At 34.0% G+C, this 20273-nt stretch overlaps 1 protein-coding gene across 5 annotated transcripts in view; it reads left to right on the forward strand.

The window, feature by feature from the left end:
- The window catches only part of BCAS3 (BCAS3 microtubule associated cell migration factor), a 577971-nt gene that overhangs the window by 144768 nt on the left and 412930 nt on the right, over positions 1-20273 (forward strand). For all 5 annotated transcript variants that reach the window (XM_057536260.1, XM_007190268.2, XM_057536261.1 and 2 more), the window contains exons 11-12: positions 1991-2074; positions 13139-13309. In XM_057536260.1, the coding sequence (XP_057392243.1) occupies positions 1991-2074; positions 13139-13309 (255 nt within the window). The remainder of the gene's footprint in view (positions 1-1990; positions 2075-13138; positions 13310-20273) is intronic.

The raw sequence follows: 20273 nt of genomic DNA on the forward strand, positions 1-20273 counted from the left end.
TGCCTTCCTTCATTGTTACAGTTTTCATTTGATACATAATTGTATACATTTGTCTTTATATTTATTTATATGCTTATATATTTTCTCATATGTTATATATATATTTATATTTCCCTTTATTTCCCCAAAGATAACATTATATACATGGTCTTTTATACGTTGCTTTTTTTCACTTACCAATATTTCCTGGGATTTGGGCATGATAGAATTTTGCACTATGGAAATTTCTGGTTTACCTTTTATTTTGATGTACTGAGATGCAAATATAACTTTTGTAATGAGTCTAAGTTTTAAACAAATTTCTGGCTTAGTTATGTTTATGTAGAAATGCTGACTCAGATTTAGATGAATGGAAAAGGTGATAGTATTGCTTGTTTTCCTTGATTATTTTAATTACCTGAAGCAGGGAAAAGATGGTAGTGTTTCTAAGATATGTCTTTCCTTGCACATGCTGCAGGAGGCAGCAGAGGGGATAATTTTCATAATTCTTCAAATGTGTATTTGTGAATGAATGTATGAGTGACTGGGTGAAGAAGTGAGAGAGATTCTTTTCATTAGCTAAAATGATCACTTTTCAAGCTCCCTCTTTTCCCTTGTGTGAAACTACATTGCCAGGCACCTGCGATTTGGAAAATTCCACAGCACTGTTGTCTTAAGGGATTTTTTTTAAAAAATACAAATCAGTGATGAAGAAAAGTTTGATTTTAAAATAAAAGAATAAAAGGTTCACATATTAATCTTTATCAAGTGACCTGGTTTTAAATTATATAGAGCATTTTTTTTGTTTTTATATTTCGGGAGAGGAAGATTTGTTCTGAATTCTGAACGCTTTTAATAATTCATATCACAATGTGGAGCTGTTCTAATAGTCTACTATTGCCTTTTTTTTTTTTTTAATTTATTTATTTTTGGCTGTGTTGGGTCTTCGTTTCTGTGCGAAGGCTTTCTTTAGTTGCGGCAAGCGGGAGACACTCTTCATCGCGGTGCGCGGGCCTCTCACTATCGCGGCCTCTCTTGTTGCGGAGCACAGGCTCCAGACGCGCAGGCTCAGTAATTGTGGCTCACGGGCCTGGTTGCTCCGCGGCATGTGGGATCCTCCCAGACCAGGGCTCGAACCCGTGTGCCCTGCATTAGCAGGCAGATTCTCAACCACTGCGCCACCAGGGAAGCCCTACTATTGCCTTTTAAGTGTAAAAATCTGGCTAATGATTTTTATATTTCCCTTTCGTTCTTTCTCTTTCTTTCTTCTTTTCTTTCTTTTTCTTTCTATTTTTTCTTTAAACTAAATTTAGGAAGTGTAGGAGCAGTGGAGAATTTAGTCTTGGTTAATTGCTCAGCACATGAGAGAATCATGCATGTCAAACTAGTGATTCACTTTGGAAATTGGCAGTTTGATTTATTTATTTATGAATAAGGGCATGTCTTTTTCATTCTAATGTTAAAACTGGTGAGCCCTCTGAAGTGGACAGCTATTATGTGTCATAGTTGATTTATGCATAATTTGTGCCACTTTCTGACAAACACAATTGAAAATGGAAATACTGCACATTCTTTTGTCTATTTTTTAAAGTTTCCTTTTACAATCTTTATGTAGGAATTAAGAGGACAAAACCTCCAATTTGTTAGCATGTTAAATATTTAATGTTAGGAAGTCATGGCTAAGTCCTTTGATTATGTTTCTAAAATTTATTTGTGGAAAGCCTGCCAGATCTCAAATCCTACCATTTCAGAGTTTATGAATTCTTAAAGGCTATTCATCTTGTAATTAAAAATCGTATTTGAGCATGAAACTGCTTGAGTGGCACCAGTAGATTATAAAAAGGGGTAAAAGTGTCTCAGCAGGGCTTTCAGCTGTTTGTCTGGAAAACACTCATGCAAACATTCCCACCCACCACCATCATTCTGCATGGTAAATAAGCTCTATCTTAAGAGCCTGTAGAGTTAAACAGTTTAATAGAAATAACTTTCTGGTCATTCTCTCTCTTTCCAGTTGATTCGATGTCATCAGTCCCGTGGTGGAGCCTGTGGGGACAACATTCAGTCTTATACTGCCACAGTCATTAGTGCTGCTAAAGTGAGTATCCATTAGTCTCTAGGAGGTGCGATTTTGCAGAGTAATTATCACGTTTCTCTCCTGAATTGCATTGAGATTGTCCCTTCTTCCCTTTTCATTTGCAAAGGTCAAACAAACTTAAGTAAGTCAGAATTATTTTGTCACTCAAGAGAACTAGTGACTAAATGATTAGGTATTTAATCTCTTAAGGTTCCTAAATCATACTTTATATTTTATTGTAATGATTATAAGGTTTGTATTTATCCAATTTAAAATATTTAAGTCTGTTAGCTAGGTCAAAGTCTGTAATCTAATTACTTTGGAAAGAAGCTTTACATGTTTTAAGTAGTAACTTCTGGATTTTTTTTTGTGTGTGAGTGTGAGTGTGATTTGCATCATTCTACCTATACTGACATCCCTTTGCATGTTTGAACATTTATGAATCTTCTTGACATAAAAAAAAATATTATTCCTTAACAAAACTTGAGTGAAATCCCTGGCACATTCAAAGATTCTTTAATGTCACAGAGCTGCCCCCTGCATGTTTGTCAAGTGAGTTCTCTTTGTGTATGTGCGAGGGTTAATTATGACGATGGCTTGTAAACTTTTTTTTTTTTTTAAGGATTTTCTTATTTATTTATTTATTTATTTATTTATTTTTGGCTGTGTTGGGTCTTCGGTTCGTGCGAGGGCTTTCTCCAGTTGCGGCAAGCGGGGGCCACTCTTCATCGCGGTGCGGGGACCGCTCTTCATTGCGGTGCGCGGGCCTTTCTCTATCGCGGCCCCTCCCGTCGCGGGGCACAGGCTCCAGACGCGCAGGCTCAGCAATTGTGGCTCACGGGCCCAGCTGCTCCGTGGCATGTGGGATCTTCCCAGACCAGGGCTCGAACCCGTGTCCCCCGCATTAGCAGGCAGACTCTCAACCACTGCGCCACCAGGGAAGCCCATGGCTTGTAAACTTTATGCTGATTATAAGGTATCCTTATAATCACCATTCTTTTGAATTGTCAAGTATACAACAAAACAATTCTAATAATAGGGATGACATAGTGAAACTAAGTGACAGCATGTAATAGAAAGCACAACTATTCAGAAAAGAACAACAGTTTAAAACAAACCACAGGGAGGGAATCAAAGGTCACACTGTTTTATGTAAAACAAATACAAAAATACTTCAAGACTGATCACAAATGCTTACATGATGTGGTTTGATGAGAGAAGCATTACATATTTTTCACTCAAAGGGAATTATTGAATGGCTTTTTGCTTACAGCCCCATATATTTTAGATTTCAGAATCTTTATAAGAATGGCTTACTTTTCTCCTCTGTATGAAAAAATTATGGTTATTTCAGTGAAGAGAAATCTGAAGCAGAGTAATTAGGCAGCATCAGTGTTATTTAGCTAATTTATAATAGATCTACAAAATCTACCAATGAGATCTAGTTCTCAAGTATTAGATTCCTGTCCAACTTATCTGTGTCACACACTTTCGTCAGGATAGCTCATTGTATTGTCATTCTGAATAATTTTCAGTTATGTGACAGGGAATAACTTTTCAGCTCTTCTTTGCTATAATTGTGTGTTTGTGTGCCTACATAAAAGGAAAGTGACCTGCATCATTCAGTAACTGTTCAGCTGTTTAACTGTTAGATGAAAGTAGACTTGCTGGAATGAGGCTAGACTTAATATGCTTTCAAAAAAGCAAGTCCAGACTTGCCACGTTTCTGCACCACAATCCTGTGAACTGTGAAGGACATACTCGTCTTCCACATTTAAGCTCTAAGAAATTATGCTGATGACAACACCTTAATAGGCCATTGGTCACCAGTGGAATTGGTGTTGATTGCAATTCATTATTACCTCTGGCAATAGATAAGATTCTGCCATTAACTCCTGAATAAAGTGATTAATGTTTAATTTTTGTTTAACGACTCTAGCCTGATTTTAGTGCTTATTCATGTTCTTGCTTATAAATTTATAAAATGAAGGAAAAATATAGCCATGAATGTCGAAGTCACCCGTTTCTGGCTAGTCTTAACATGTCCAATCCTGTATTATACTCTGCTCTTTTAACTTATATTTAACTTAAATGTCACAAAATACTTTTGAAAACATTTTTCTTATATTTATATAATCTTCTTCTGTGTGCCTATGGATTCCTGAGTTAGAGAGCATGAATATTTTGAGATTTCTTTGCAAATGCTGTCAAATAGTTTTCCTAAAGTCTTATCAGAGCTAGAATAATCCTTCATTTCACATTCAAGGTGTGGCTGTTTTATATGGGAAAGATTGGAAAGTTGGCATGATTTCCCCCCCAAATATAATTTCTCCTAGTAAGTTATTTGACATTAGAAACTTTGTGGGTAAATTAACCTTCTGAGATATAAGTAGCTCCAGTTTTCCATGATAAGAACATAAAAGTGACTTCCATAATTAAGTAGTGTAGTTATAAATATATTATTTTATAATTTTTACTGTTATATTATAGATTATACTCCTATTATATTAGTATGTTCACTTGTGAAAATTTGTCATGGTGTACACTTATAATTCCTGTACTTTGTTGTCTAAGTGGATATAAAACTTTGCTAAGGAAAGAAAAATCTCACAAAGATAGCTTCAGATCTAGATACCTTCTCCAGAGAATTCTATCTAATGTTTACGAATAAACAATGGCATAGATAAACAATAAGGATTTACTGTATAGCACAGGGAACTATATTCAATATCTTGTAATAACCTATAATGGAAAATAGTCTGAAAAAAATATGTAGCTGAATCACTTTGCCGTACACCTGAAACTAACACAATCTTGTAAATCAACTATGATTCAGTTAAAAAAAAGAATAAACAATGGCAATATTAAGAAGTCTCTTCTATAGAATAAAAAGGTCAGGTTATGCCTCATCTTGTTTCATGATTTAAGACCACCTTGATATTGAAACTTAACAAGAGCATTATGAAAAAGGAAAGCTAGAGTCCTGTCTTACTCATTAACATAGATACGAAAAATCCTAAACAAAATACTAGCAGAAAAAAAAAATACACAGAGGGGTAATGTGTCATAATCCATTTGGGATAATTCTACAATTAAGGCTGGTTTACTACTCAAAATCAGTGAGTGTAGGGCTTCCCTGGTGGCGCAGTGGTTGAGAATCTGCCTGCTAATGCAGGGGACACGGGTTCGAGCCCTGGTCTGGGAAGATCCCACATGCCGCGGAGCAGCTAGGCCTGTGAGCCACAACTACTGAGCCTGCGCGGCTGGAGCCTGTGCTCTACAACAAGAGAGGCCACGATAGTGAGAGGCCCGCGCACCGCGATGAAGAGTGGCCCCCACTTGCCGCAACTAGAGAAAGCCCTCGCACAGAAACGAAGACCCAACATAGCCAAAAATAAATAAATTAATTAATTAATAAAAAAAAAATCAGTGAGTGTAATTTGCCACATTAGCAGAATAAAGGAGAAAATGATACAAATTATCTCAATATATGCACCAAAAGCATTTGATAAAATTGAACATATATGCATTGATAAAACATTTTACTAAATAGTGATAGCTTCTGGTTCTCTAGAATTCAGTTTTTCTCAAATTGCCAAACTATTTAAACATAGTAAACATGGTCTGTTTCTGATCATTTCAATATCTGGCTCCCTTTTAGTTGTGTTTTTGTTGTTTACTGTTAGTTCTCATTTATGATGTCTTGACTCCTTGTTTGCTAGAATTTTTTAAAAAGATTTGTAGAAACAGATTTGAGTTTGAGATGATACCAGAGTTCTGTGACACTCTAGGCTTGGATCATCTTAATCCAATTTCACAGATTGAGATTACTTAAATTATTTAAATAAAGGTCACCTGAAATAGCTGTAAAATCCTGATTACTACAGGTTCACTCTTATTTCTATTGTATGTCCCTTTATGTTTCAACCCAAAGCATGCAGGGAAAGTAGACCCCCTTGAACATGACTACCTAGTTCCACAAGTCTATCAAAAGCACTACTCAGTCTCTTAGAAGCCCCCTCTAGAATCATCCAGTGCATCTAGGCCTAAATACCAGCTCACATGTCTGGATTTCCTTGTCCTCTTGGATTTGGACCTAGTAACTCATCACTATTTTGTTAAATATTCAGTAACTTCAAGCAGAATTAAAGAAAAATAAACTCCCCGGTTTTCCTACTTGTTTTCATTGGTAGGATTGATCTGATTTACCTAGCCTGTCATTATTGAAAATAGAAAATAAAATTTCTTCCTATTATGTCTTACCATTTTAATAATTTCTAGGTAATATGATATATTACCATGAGATATATAACATGGAGAATATTTAAAAAGCCATGTAGTATGTGCTCCTTAAGAGAATACTACACTTTCTTTGACAGAGTAATCATTAATATTTTTCTCTCTCTGACAACTGCTTCTCATGTGGCTTCATATAGGTAAACCACTTTGTTATATAGAAGGATTAATTATTAAATTTTTAATTCTTTTTTATGTCTCACATTACAATTGTAAGTATAAATTATATTAATTGTATATGTGCTTGGATCTCCTTCAAGGAAATAATCTTTTTTGCCCCACCCCCCGGATTTTCAAATAGCACTTAAAATTCATCTTTCCAAATAATTTGGCTTTCCTTATAAAGAATATAAAAATGAAAAACTCTCTGAGGTCGTGTTGAAGGAAGAAGTTTAATATTGAAATTGTTCAATTGGATTATTTTGAAACATTTATTAAAACACTCCCAAACTCATTCTACTAGGCCACCATCACCCTGATACCAAAACCAGAAAAAGATACTACAAAAAAAATTACAGACCAATATCACTGATGAATATAGATGCAAAAATCCTCAACAAAATACTAGCAAACAGAATCCAACAACACATTAAAAGGATCATACACCATGGTCACGTGGGATTTATCCCAGGGATGCAAGGATTCTTCAATATATTCAAATCAATCAGTGTGATACACCATATTAACAAATTGAAGAATGAAAGCCGTACGATCATCTCAATAGATGCAGAAGAAGCTTTTGACAAAGTTCAACACCTATTTATGATAAAAACTCTCCAGAAAGTGGGCACAGAGGGAACCTACCTCAACATAATAAAGGCCATGTACGACAAACCCACAGCAGACATTATTCTCAATGGTGAAAAACTGAAAGCATTTCCTCTAAGATCAGGAACAAGACAAGGATGTCCACTCTTGCCACTGTTATTCAACATAGTTTTGGAAGTCCTAGCCACGGCAATTAGAGAAGAAAAAGAAATAAAAGGACTACAAATTGGAAAAGAAGAAGTAAAACTGTCACTGTTTGCAGATGACATGATACTATACATAGAAAATCCTAAAGATGCCAGCAGAAAACTACTAGAGCTAATCAATGAATTTGGTAAAGTTGCAGGATACAGAATTAATGCACAGAGACCTCTTGCATTCCTATACACTGACAACGAAAGATCAGAAAGAGAAATTAAGGAAACAATCCCATTCACCATTGCAACAAAAAGAATAAAATACCTAGGAATAAACCTACCTAAGGAGGTAAAAGACCTGTATCAGAAAACTATAAGGCACTGGTGAAAGAAATCAAAGATGATACAAACAGATGGAGAGATATACCATGTTCTTGGATTGGAAGAATCAATATTGTGAAAATGACTGTTCTACCCAAAGCAATCTATGGAGTCAGTGCAATCCCTATCAAATTACCAATGGCATCTTTTACAGAACTAGAACAAAAAATCTTAAAATTTGTATGGAGACACAAAAGACCCCGAATAGCCAAAGCAATTTTGAGGGAAAAAAGCGGAGCTGGAGGAATCAGACTCCCTGACTTCAGACTATACTACAAAGCCACAGTAAGCAAGACAATATGTTACTGGCATAAAAACATAAATACAGATCGATGGAACAGGATAGAAAGCCCAGAGATAAACCCATGCACGTATGGTCACCTTATCTTCAGTAAAGGAGGCAAGGATATACAATAGAGAAAAGACAGTCTCTTCAATAAGTGGTGCTGGGAAAACTGGACAGCTACATGTAAAAGAATGAAATTGGAACACTAACCTAACACCATACACAAAAATAAACTCCAAATGGATTAAAGACCTAAATGTAAGACCGGACACTATAAAACTCTCAGAGGAAAACATAGGAAGAACACTCTGACATAAATCACAGGAAGATCTTTTTTGACCCACTGCCTCGAGTAATGGAAATAAAAACAAAAATAAACAATGGAAATGAACAAACAGACCTAATGAAACTTACAAGTTTTTGCACAGCAAAGGAAACTATAAACAATATGAAAAAACAACCCTCAGAATGTGAGAAAATATTTGCAAATGAATCAGTAGACAAAGGATTAATCTCTGAAATATGTAAACAGCTCATGCAGCTCAATATTAAAAAAACAAACAACCCAATCAAAAAATGGGCAGAAGACCTAAATAGACATTTCTCCAAAGAATACATACAGACGGCCAAGAGGCACTTGAAAAGCTGCTCAACATCACTAATTATTAGAGAAATGCAAATCAGAACTACAATGAGGTATCACCTCACACCAGTTAGAATGGGCATCATCAGAAAGTCTACAAACAACAAATGCTGGAGAGGGTGTGGAGAAAAGGGAACCCTCTTGCACTGTTGGTGGGAATGTAAATTGATACAGCCACTATGGAGAACAGTATGGAGGTTCCTTCAAAAACTAAAAATAGAATTACTATATGACCCCGCAATCCCACTACTGGGCATATACCCAGAGAAAACCATAATTCAAAAAGACACATGCACCCCAATGTTCACTGCAGCACTATTTACAATAGCCAGGTCATGGAAGCAACCTAAATGCCCATCAACAGACGAATGGATAAAGAAGTTGTGGTACATATATACAATGGAATATTACTCAGCCATAAAAAGGAACGAAAGTGGGTCATTTGTAGAGACGTGGATGGATCTAGAGACTGTCATACAGAGTGAAGTAAGTCAGAAAGAGAAAAACAAATATCGTATATTAATGCATATATGTGGAATCTAGAAAAATGGTACAAACGAACCAGTTTGCAAGGCAGAAATAGTGACACAGATGTAGAGAAAAAACATATGGACACCAAGCGGGGATAGTGGGGGTGGGGAGGTGGTGATGTGAATTGAGAGATTGGGATTGACATGTATACACTGATATGTATAAAATAGATAACTAATAAGAACCAGCTGTATAAAAAAATAAAGTTAAAAAAATGAAAGAAACACTTTTATTGAAAAAGAAAAAAAGTCTGGATGGGGCCACCTACCCTTCACCTGGGCCTGTGCAAGGGTCTGCTCCATGACCTTTTGAACGTGCAGAGATCTGTAGCTTCGTTATGCCTGTACATTTTTTCCCAATCATTTCCCCCCACGCTTCCCACACTCCCCACACCTCAGACCACCTTGCTTCTTTATTCTTAATCACATAAATACCCTGAGCCCCTTGCCTTCAGGGAGGTGCATTTGAGATTTGTTCTGTCTTCTTGCTTGGCTATATTGTGAAGAAAACTTCTCTTTGCTACACACCTCGATGTCTCAGCTTTTTGGCTTGCTGTGTGTTGGGCAAGATGAACTTGTTTTGGTAACATATGTGTGTGTGTATAACTGTTGATGATTGTCAATTTATTAGTCTCTCCCACTAGATTGTGAATTCCTTGAGGTCGGGGACTATATTTTGTTCATTTCTGTAAACCCAATATGTAGCAGTCAATAAATGAATTCAATAATGGAATAAATGAAATAATGAATTTGGAAAGAAAAAAAGAATGCTACACTTCCTTTGACAGAGTAATCATTAATATTGTTCTCCCTCTGACGACAGCTCATGTGGCTTCATATAGGTTAACCACTTTGTTATATAGAAGGATTAATTATTAAATTTTTAATTCTCTTTTATGTCTTACATTACAATTGTAAGTATAAATTACATTAATTGTATATGTGTTTGTATCTCCTTAGAGGAAATAATCTTTTTTTTTCCTGGATTTTCAAATAGCACTTAAAATTCATCTTTCCAAATAATTTGGCTTTCCTTATAAAGAATATAATAGTGAAAAATTCTCTGAGTTCGTGTTAAAGGAAGAAGTTTAATATTGAAATTGTTCAAATTGGATTATTTTGAAATATTTATTATATCTTGGTCCATACATTCTAGTTACCTTATAACTGCTCTATTTGATTTTTCCTTTTAATGTTTTTTAACCCCAGCGTTGTAAATTGATTTAATAAAAATGCCTCTGTTTTCTCCTGTTATCTGATAACTTCTTAATGACAACTAACAGCTTTTGTGAAAGCAGCACCATTAGTCCTAATGGATAGGGAGGACACCTGATATGGCCTGAGAAAGGTTAAAGATGACTAGTGACCCTTTGGCAAATCTGTCTGCAACAGAACAGAATAAGAACCATGCTCATTTGAATTTTTGGTCACAGTAGATTATCTGACACATTCGTTATAGTCTTATGTTCAGCACTTTACAGTACAGATTAGTTATGTGAATATTCTTGTAATATTCTTCAGATTGTGAGGACACTAGTGGTCGCTGATATGACCCTAACATGGAAACAAATTTCTTCTAAAGGCAAAGGTCTTTACTAATGTAGAAAGCTTCCAGCACCCCTCTCTCACACCCTGCCTTAGACCTTATTTTGAAAGTTAATGAGCTATAATAGATAGTACTGTCATGTTACTTACTATACAAAGTACAGATTTGATGACTGTTAAATTTTGGGTTTAATTTTTTGTCCACTGATAAGAAGACCCAACCAATAGTCCTAAGTTTTTGTTTTTTGTTTTTTTTTTGGTGAGAAGCATCATTAACTCTTTCTGTAATATTAGCCTTTAACTCTGAAATATACTACTCTGTTTTTCCCCTCTTTCTGGAGTTTTTTTCCTAGTTCTCTTGTATTAACTTTTCCCTTTATTATCTTGTGGTGTGCTTTGGTACATTACTTCCACTTTCTGTGTGCTCCAGTTATTTTACTTTTATTCCTTTTCATTGGTATAAGAGCATGAAATAATAAGCTCAAGGGCAAACAGGGAGGATAAACAATTAAAGACTTTAAACCTGAAAGGCATTCCTTTGATAAAGGGATAGCGCCGTTTAAGTGGGAGCATCTCCATTAGCATTAATGGAGTAAGTACTTCAGCTGAAGCATCTCAGAGGTTAATCAGGCTTCCTGGCCCGCTTTTGACATCAATATACTGTGGTGCCTGGTTTTGTTGGTCCTTCAGAGGCTTTCTTGACAACACTCTAACAGACTTTGTGTAAGTCATTTCTTGTGAATTATTGAAACAAATGTTTGGCTGCTAATTGAGGAGCACTAATGTGTTTTATAATCACTGCAGTTTGAGTTTTTAGCACTAAACAAAACAGTTACAATTGATTTGTGGCTTTTTCTTGGTTGCAGTCAGCTGTAAGTTATATCATTTTGCTTGAATTCAGCAAATGGCTTTGCTGGTTATTTTATTTAAGTATTTATTAGGATACACTATCACGGTTTTCATTTTTCCTTCCCAGTATGCATTTGTGTTCTGAATTCATGAAGTGTGTGAGATCACAGGTAGTAACAGGAATAGATTACAAGGCAATACTGGATAGTGGTTTGGAGATAGTCCTAGTTTTGAGTTCTGGCTTTGTCATTGGCTGGCTGTTTGAGCTGCCGTTTTCTTTAACCCCTGTAGCCTCAGTTTTCTCTTCTATAAAGAGTAGAGGTGTTTGAGGAGATCTATCCAGATCATTTTTGTTAAAGAGCCTTAACCATTTCTGAGTTCATAATCAAGTTTCCATGGAACATAGCTACAGTAAAATAATACGTATATTATGTATGTTTCCTTTTTTTTAGTTCCATCTGGTTGTTGTTTAAATTACATTTAAGCCTTTATAAACAACCTTTTTTGCCTACAATTTATAAATTAATATTTGAAATGCTGTATATATAATATACATTTTAAAATTTAGCTATAGCATATGCCAGAATATAGGTCCATAATTATTTTAAAAAGAGCAAGTCACGGTATTGAAGACTAATTTGAAGTATTTTAATAAAAACTTTTCCTCACAGTATGAAGATATGTGTCTATTGTATCATACATAATTTTTGATATGTCCATGTAATCTAGACAACTTATTTTGGCTCTAATGATTAGATATGTTAATGTGTTTATGAATCACATAATTTTCTCTTTGTTTTCACTTTCTTCCCTTTCGGACAAAAAGAAAAAACCCCGTTACTTAACGTGATTGTTTGTTAATGGTTATGAGAATAATCAGATGAGATTCACATAAAAGAAAACATGCCCATGAGTTAGTTTCATCTCTTTGTTTTGAATGAAATGGAACTAAAATGTAATTCTGAAACGTCTTAAGTTGTCTTTAATTGAAATAATATATTAGGAGCATTACATTAAATTGTTTTCTGTTATCAGAGAGAAAAGAACCTTCTTGGTTAATTTTATATGACATTCCATTCATCAAGTAAAAGTATCTTAGATGGAGACTGTATTTTCTACATGCCAAATCTTGATGTACAATATTATATAACATCATATTATAGATTTAATTTGGAATCAAAGTTGTTTTCACATATGGATTCAACCAGTATCTCAGTCTTTTTCCTGCTAAAAGGTTGACTCAATATTAGATTTATACTGTTTAAAAAATAGAATATCACATAGTTGCTACTTCTTAATATTTCACATATTTTAAGTTATACGCATTGAGGAGAGGGGAAAAATAAATATTGTTAATAAAAGTATAATTGTATCCTCATGTGAAACAAACTCTTTAATTATTTACCTATAGCTTTATTCTCACCATGCTGGCTTTGGGGAATCTACTGATACCATTCACTCAAGCTAATACCAATTTTCTAACTAAAATTTAAGATCGTATAAAAATCAGACTGAATTTCTGTGACAGTGCACTGCTGCATATAAGCTTGTTAGAGAATAAAGAATTTAATGTGAATTAACAGAACATGTATTTCTATTTAGAATCCAAATACTGATGTGAAGTCATACATTTTACCTTTCATTGTATAGACATTGAAAACTGGCCTGACAATGGTTGGGAAGGTGGTGACTCAGCTGACAGGCACGCTGCCTTCAGGTGTGACAGAAGATGATGTTGCCATCCACAGTAATTCAAGGCGGAGTCCTCTGGTCCCAGGCATCATCACAGTAATCGACACTGAGACAGTTGGAGAGGGCCAGGTAAGAACATGTGATGCATGTAATGTTCCTTTTGGTGCAGAGGATGGAGTGACTAAGAATATCATTTGGGATCAAGACCATACAAAATATATTTGGAGATGTGTTAATTTGGAATTGTAGAAAATTAAGGTTATCTCAGGTTAGAATTTTGTTTTTTTCAAAAAATGATGAGTAATTATTGTACAACACAGGGAATATAGCCAATGTTTTATAAAAACTATAAATGGTGTAGACCCGTTTAAAAAATGATGAGTAACATGTTAAAACCTATTATTTCAGACATCGTTAACGTATCAAACCGGAAGGTAAAATTGAGGTTCTATAGAATTCTCTTGCTATCTCTTCATCAGGACATTTGTTCCATAAATAAATAATTATATATCTCTTTTATACTGTTTAGTACTGTTTCTTTTTTTTTAATGACACTTGTTATAACTTAGACTAATTATGACTAATTATGATGGTAATAAATGACAATAATATTAATAAATTTTATTACACATTTTATTACAGATACTTCCTTATAAATATGAAAAAATACAAAAAATCTCAAAGAGTATATTAGAATATATAAATGGTAATAACTTATTATAAGATCTTATATCTTCACATAAAACAGATTTTTACAGCCTATGTTCAGAAACATTTAGGAGTGATTATAAACATGGAGAAATACGTTATGCTTATGTAAGTCTTGCTAGAAAGAAACCAGTTGGGTTTTGTTTTTCTCCCTCATGCATTCATAGACAGTATTTTCTTTTGAATCATAGTCATGAATTTTAAAATACATTTCTGAAAGGAAGGTAATTTTCATGGTTTGTGATCCTTGCTATAAATACACAATGTAAACCTGATTACTAGAATGAGATAGGAGTAGAGCAAGATTTGGAAATAGAAATTATTTTAATTTTATATAGAATTTATATTTAATTCCATTTTCAGAACACAATTATGTGAGCCATTAAAATATTAACCCTAAATATTGCATGTTCTTTTGAGAAAATCTGCTTCTAGTATATGTGGTTCTACATCTTGATGAAAGATTACATTTGTCTGGTACTCATATACTAATTCCTATAGTAAGATCAAGTGGCATTTCAAAAAAATATGGACTGTGCTGCAATTAAAACACCCAAAAAAATCTTTGAATTTCTGGGTTATTGAATCTGGCTATTATATTTTATTTAAAATCTGAATAATATAATTCTCTGCCTTTCCCATCTTAACTTTGTGGTTAACCAGATATGTTACAGACTTGTATTCCTGTTTAAAACTCGTTTTAATGAAGTGCTAGCAAACTTCTCAGTTGACTGTAATGACTTTTTTTTTTAAGTTGTGTTAATTAGCTCAAGTTGATAGACACATACAGATGTTCTCTTTTTAAATTGGAATAAAATATATAAACCCTTAATGTTTTATGAGTATTAAAGTAAAAAATATTTTCTTTTGTCCTTTGATTCTTAATTAATTCACCTCCAAGGCCACCCACATTTACTAAGTAGTAACAACCCTCCTCAACACTGTCTAGTTTGGTGAGTAGCTTTAAATCTGTTAAGCATCTAGCATTTGTTGACAGACTGATTTGTGGTAATTTAAAAGTTGAAAATGTTATCTCATTATTTTTGATGAAATAGAGCTATAACTCATTAATTTATGTAATGAGTAAAAAGAAAAATTTAAAGTAATTTATACGAAAAGCATAGCATTAGGTCTTGTGTTTTCACATGTGGTTTGTTTGGGGGTTTTTTTCCCCTAGTTCTTTGTTAACTTTTTATAACTTTAAATTGGAATTCTCACATTTGGAATATGGAAGTGAACAGTAGATTGTACAAAAGTTCATTTTTCTGTGATAAGTGCATTGTTAACCCTGGAAACAAGTAAAGTTGTTCATTAGGAAATAAGAATCATAGAAATGTTAGCTTTTAAAAGTTAAAAAAGTGAAAGTGTTGCTCAACCTGAAAAGTTTTATCTTTTCTATTATTTGTTGGGAGCATAATCTCTTTTCATTCCTACTTATAACATATTCTGCAATTTTGATTGATTTAAAAATTCTATTAAAAGACAGGAAATTAATAAGTTGCTATGTGCATTTTTAAGGAATTATAAATATTTTTTTAATCAATAAGATTTCCTCAATATAATACTGTCTTCTTTTCTTTTATTAATGTGAATCTGTTTTTTGTCAGGAAGACATTTTTCTCTCTGATAAATAGTTCAGTTGAAGTACAAAGCTGTTTTTAGGTTATGCTGGATTGTATTAGAAAGACTGCAGTGGTTAATGTCATGGATTTATCACTTTTAGCCCTTTCCCACTGATGTTTGACCTTAGCTGTAGTGTTTCTTCTTGTCCCTTTACATATCAGGAACTAAAGTTGACATTATGTGCAGTTTTGCTGTTTAAATCCATTGAGCCTTTCATAAAGACATTTTCATGTTTACAGGGATAGTGTATAAAATTTGATTCACCATTTTTCTGATGCTGAGTTGATTAGTTTGATTTGATGGTGACAGGATCACTGTATGGTACCTGCATCAAAGGGGAATGTATTTGCTTGACTTTGTCCATTTTTGTCTGTGTTACTTTCATGTTTTATTTAAAAGCATTTTGTGGCTAGGATAAGTTAAGCGGTATAATTTGCCTTTATAAATTTATATAATTTCAGTTAACAAGGTGGCAAAGTCTCTAATCAAAGAAAAACGCTCCAGAATGATAGCATAAACTAGAGCTATTTCTTGCCCTGAGTGCAAATACAAGTGTTATTCATAGTAATTTGTTGGTTCCTGTGGTGTTTGTCTATCTTTTTGTTCACATGATAAAGCCTTATCCACCGTGTATCCACCTTGCTTTGCTTTGTTTTAATAAACTCAAGTCGTTGCTACATATACTTGGGGGTTTAGCCTGCTTAGTTAAGTAGTGAGTAAAAATTACATGTCTCAGGACAACTGTATTGGGATATCGCTGGTATTGATTTGGTATTGATATTTTAGGCAAGATGATGATGCAGTGGAGAGAATCTGTACAAAAGTATCTGGTTGTTATATTTGTGAAGTTCATAAAGAGAAGGTTCAAAGAATCCTATATAGTGGCATGAGGTTTTGGTATTCACCAAGATTAATGAGCCTTTTTGCTGGATGGCTTCTGTATTAGTACCATCAAGTAGAGTACTCAATGCTAATTGTATTGGAAAGAGAGGTATAGGGTTATAATATATGAAAGGAAAGGGAATCATAAGATTGAGTTAAAATAGAAAAATGGGCAAAGGACAACATATTTCAATGAAAAAATAAAATACTTACAAATGGTGTAAAATCTTTAGACTTGACTTGTTATAAGAGAAAGACAAAACTACCCTAAGATACCACTTGTCATCTATCAGCATGAAATAAATCAAAAAGCTTGCAGTATACTCTACATTTTTTTAATACTCTTTTAAAAGAATATCTTTATTTATTTATTATTTATTTGGCTGTGCCTGGCATGCGGGATCTTTTTAGTTGTGGCATTGCAGGATCTTTTTAGTTGTGGCATGTGGGATCTTTTATTAGTTGTGGCATGCGGGATCTTGTTTTAGTTGTGGCACACAGGATCTTTAGTTGCAGCATGTGGGATCTAGTTCCCTGACCAGGGATCAAACCCAGGCCCCCTGCATTGGGAGCGCGGAGTCTTAGCCACTGGACCACCGGGGAAGTCCCTGCTCTACATTTTTAACTTTTAATTTTGAAATAATTGTAGACTCACAGTAAGTTGCAGATACTTTCCCTAAACCGTGACATCTTATATAACTGTTGTAAAATATCAAAACCAGGATATTGATGATGGCACTTTACTTTTAACTAGGCTACAGACCATATTCAGCTCTCACCATTTGTTTTACTTGCATTCATTTGTGTGTGTATCCAGAATATTGAAAGAACTCCTATAACTGGATAATAAAAAGATAAATAGCCTTATTTTAAAATGAGCAAAGGATTTGAATAGACATCTTTCCAAATATGATATGCCAGTGGCCAGTAAGCAGAAATGAGAGCCCTGGTACATTGCTGGTGAGGAACGTAAAATTGTACAGCTGCTTTGGAAAAAGAGTTACCATTTGACTCAGCAATTTACCTCTGAAGAGATTTGCTCTTAGGAGATATATAACCAAAAGAAATGAAAATATATTTTCATGTAAAAACTTGTACATGAATGTTTGTAGCAGCATTATTCGTAGTAGCCAAAAAATAGGAGCAGCCCAAATGTACATCAACTGATTAATGGATGGTTAAATAAAATGTGGTATATACATACAGTGTAATATTATTTAGCAATAAGAAGAAATGAAGTAGTGATTCATGCTACAAAATGAATGAACCTTGAAAATCTTATGCTTAGTGGAAGAAGCCAGTCGCAAAAGAACACATATTGTATGAATCTATTTATATGAAATATCCAGAATAGGGAAATCTACATAGAGAGAAAATAGATTGGTTGCCTAGGGCTTGGAGTTTGGAGGGAATCAGGTGGGGAGTGACTGTTAATGGTTATGAAGTTTCTTTTGGGTGATGAAAGTGTTCTAAATTTGATTGTCATAATGGTTGCACAACTTTGTGTATATACCATATATCCTAAAGCAATCTATCACTTATTTAGCAGAGTTGGTTTAACACACTTTCCTGGAGACTGCTCCTATAAGACTTCTTTTCTTTTTCTTGTTTTCCTTACCTAACATTTTTGAAAGTCAAATGGAAGAATGGAAAAGAGAGATGAGAGAAATAATTTATAACCCATGTTTCCCCCCACTTGTGGTAAAATATATATAACATAAAATTTGCCATTCAGCCATTTTTAAGTTTACAATTCAGTGATATTAAGTACATTCACAGTGTTGTACAACCATTGCCATTATCCATGTCCAGAACTTTTCATCATCTGTACCCATTAAACAGTAACTCCCCATCCCCCTGTTCTCACACTCCCTGTTGACCACCATTCTAATTTCTGTCTCCAATAGATTGCCCTTCATTAAAAAGACATACAGTACAAACTGTTGAAAAGGATGTGGAGAGATGAAACCTTATACTTTACTGGTGGACATATGAAAGTATCTATACTTTGGAAAACAGTTTTTCCTGTTTCTTAAAAAGTTCAGTATATATTTACCATATGACTGAGCAAATCCACTTCTAGGTATCTCCCAAAGAGAAATAAAAACATGTTTCACAAAAGAGATGTGTATGCAGATATTCATAGCAGCATTATGCATAATAGCAATCAATTGGAAATAATCCAAATTGCCAAGAATTGTTTGGTGAACCCACATGTTGTGGTCCCTCCATAGAGTGGAATACACGTAAGCAATACAAAGAAATGAATGACACCTGAAACAATATGGTTGAACAAAAAAATTATACATTTAGAAAGAAATGGAAGATAAATCGCATGATTCTACTTATTTGAAATATTTTGAAAAATTTTAGAAAAGGCAAATGAGATGAAATATACACTAGGGATTGTCTGGGACTTGTGGTTGGTGTTCTAAAGTCATGAAGAAATTTTGGGGGTGTTGGAAGTATTCTAAATCTAGAATGTGGTAATGGTTATACAACTGTATAAATTTACTAAGCATTATCCACTTATATGGGGTGATTTGTGTGTATGAATTTTGTGGTAATTGGGGAATGACTCCCAGCTATGATGAAGTGAAGAGATAAGCAAATCTTTTTCCCAGAAAATAAGTACATTACTGGACAGAATTGTCATACTGAGTGAAGTAAGTCAGAGAAGGAGAAACATCGTATGATATTGCTTATATGTGGAAGCTAAAAAAAAAATGATACAGATGAATTTATTTACAAAACAGACACAGACTTGCAGACTTAGAGAATGAACTTATGGTGAACTTATGGTTACCACGGGGGAAGTGTCGGGGGGAGGGATAGTTAGGGAGTTTGGGATTGACCTGTACACACTGCTATATTTAATATGGATAACCAACAAGGACCTACTGTATAGCACAGGGAGCTCTGTTTAATATTATGTAACAACCTAAATGGGAGAAGAATTTGAAAAGTAATAGATACATGTATATGTATAACTGAATCACTTTGCTGTACACCTGAAACTAATACAACATTGTTAATCTGCTATATCCAATAGAAAATAAAAAGTTAAAAAAAAAAAAAAGAGTCTCAGAGACCTTTGGGGCAACATTAAACATATCAACATATATGTAATTGGAAGATTGTTTTAGGGAATAATGATGTTTCTCAGTTGATAGTTCCCATGATAATAATAGCACAATGGAATGGGGAGGAAATGGAGCTATATTGGAGCAAGGAGCTATAATTTATTGCAATTAAGTGTGGAATTAACATGTAATTTTGTTGTCTATACAGCACCTTATAGCCTGTACAGTAACCACTTAAGAAATTAATCCAAAGAATTAACAGAAGATAAAAATAGTAAACATTAAAAATAATTGTTTAACACAAAGGAAGAGGATCAGAGCAACAACAAACACCTGAGACATAAAAATAAATGGAAAATGGCAGACCTAAATCCAATTATGTGTGTAATTATATTAACTATAAATGGACTCAAGTTAAAAGACAGTGATTGTCAGACCAGAATCACTTTAGATTCAAAGACATAATTGGTTGAAGTAAAAGGATGGAAGAAATGTACCATGCAAACAATAACCATAATAGAATTGGAATGGCTATATTAATATCCGATAAAAGACTTTAAGTCAAGAAATATTGCCAGAGAAAAGGAGGGATGTTTCATAATGATAAGAGGGTCAATGTAATAGGTAGATAAAACAATTAATAATGTGTAAACACCTAATAACATAGTGCAGCAAGCATTAAACAAAATCTGACAGATTGAAAGAAGAAATTCTAGCTAACATTTACAGTTTGAGATTTAAATACTGTGCTTTCAATAATTGATGGAAAAGCTATAAAGAAAATTTTTAAAGATTTA

Source organism: Balaenoptera acutorostrata, chromosome 20, assembly GCF_949987535.1.
Source record: "Balaenoptera acutorostrata chromosome 20, mBalAcu1.1, whole genome shotgun sequence".
NCBI classification, from domain to species: Eukaryota; Metazoa; Chordata; class Mammalia; order Artiodactyla; family Balaenopteridae; genus Balaenoptera; species Balaenoptera acutorostrata.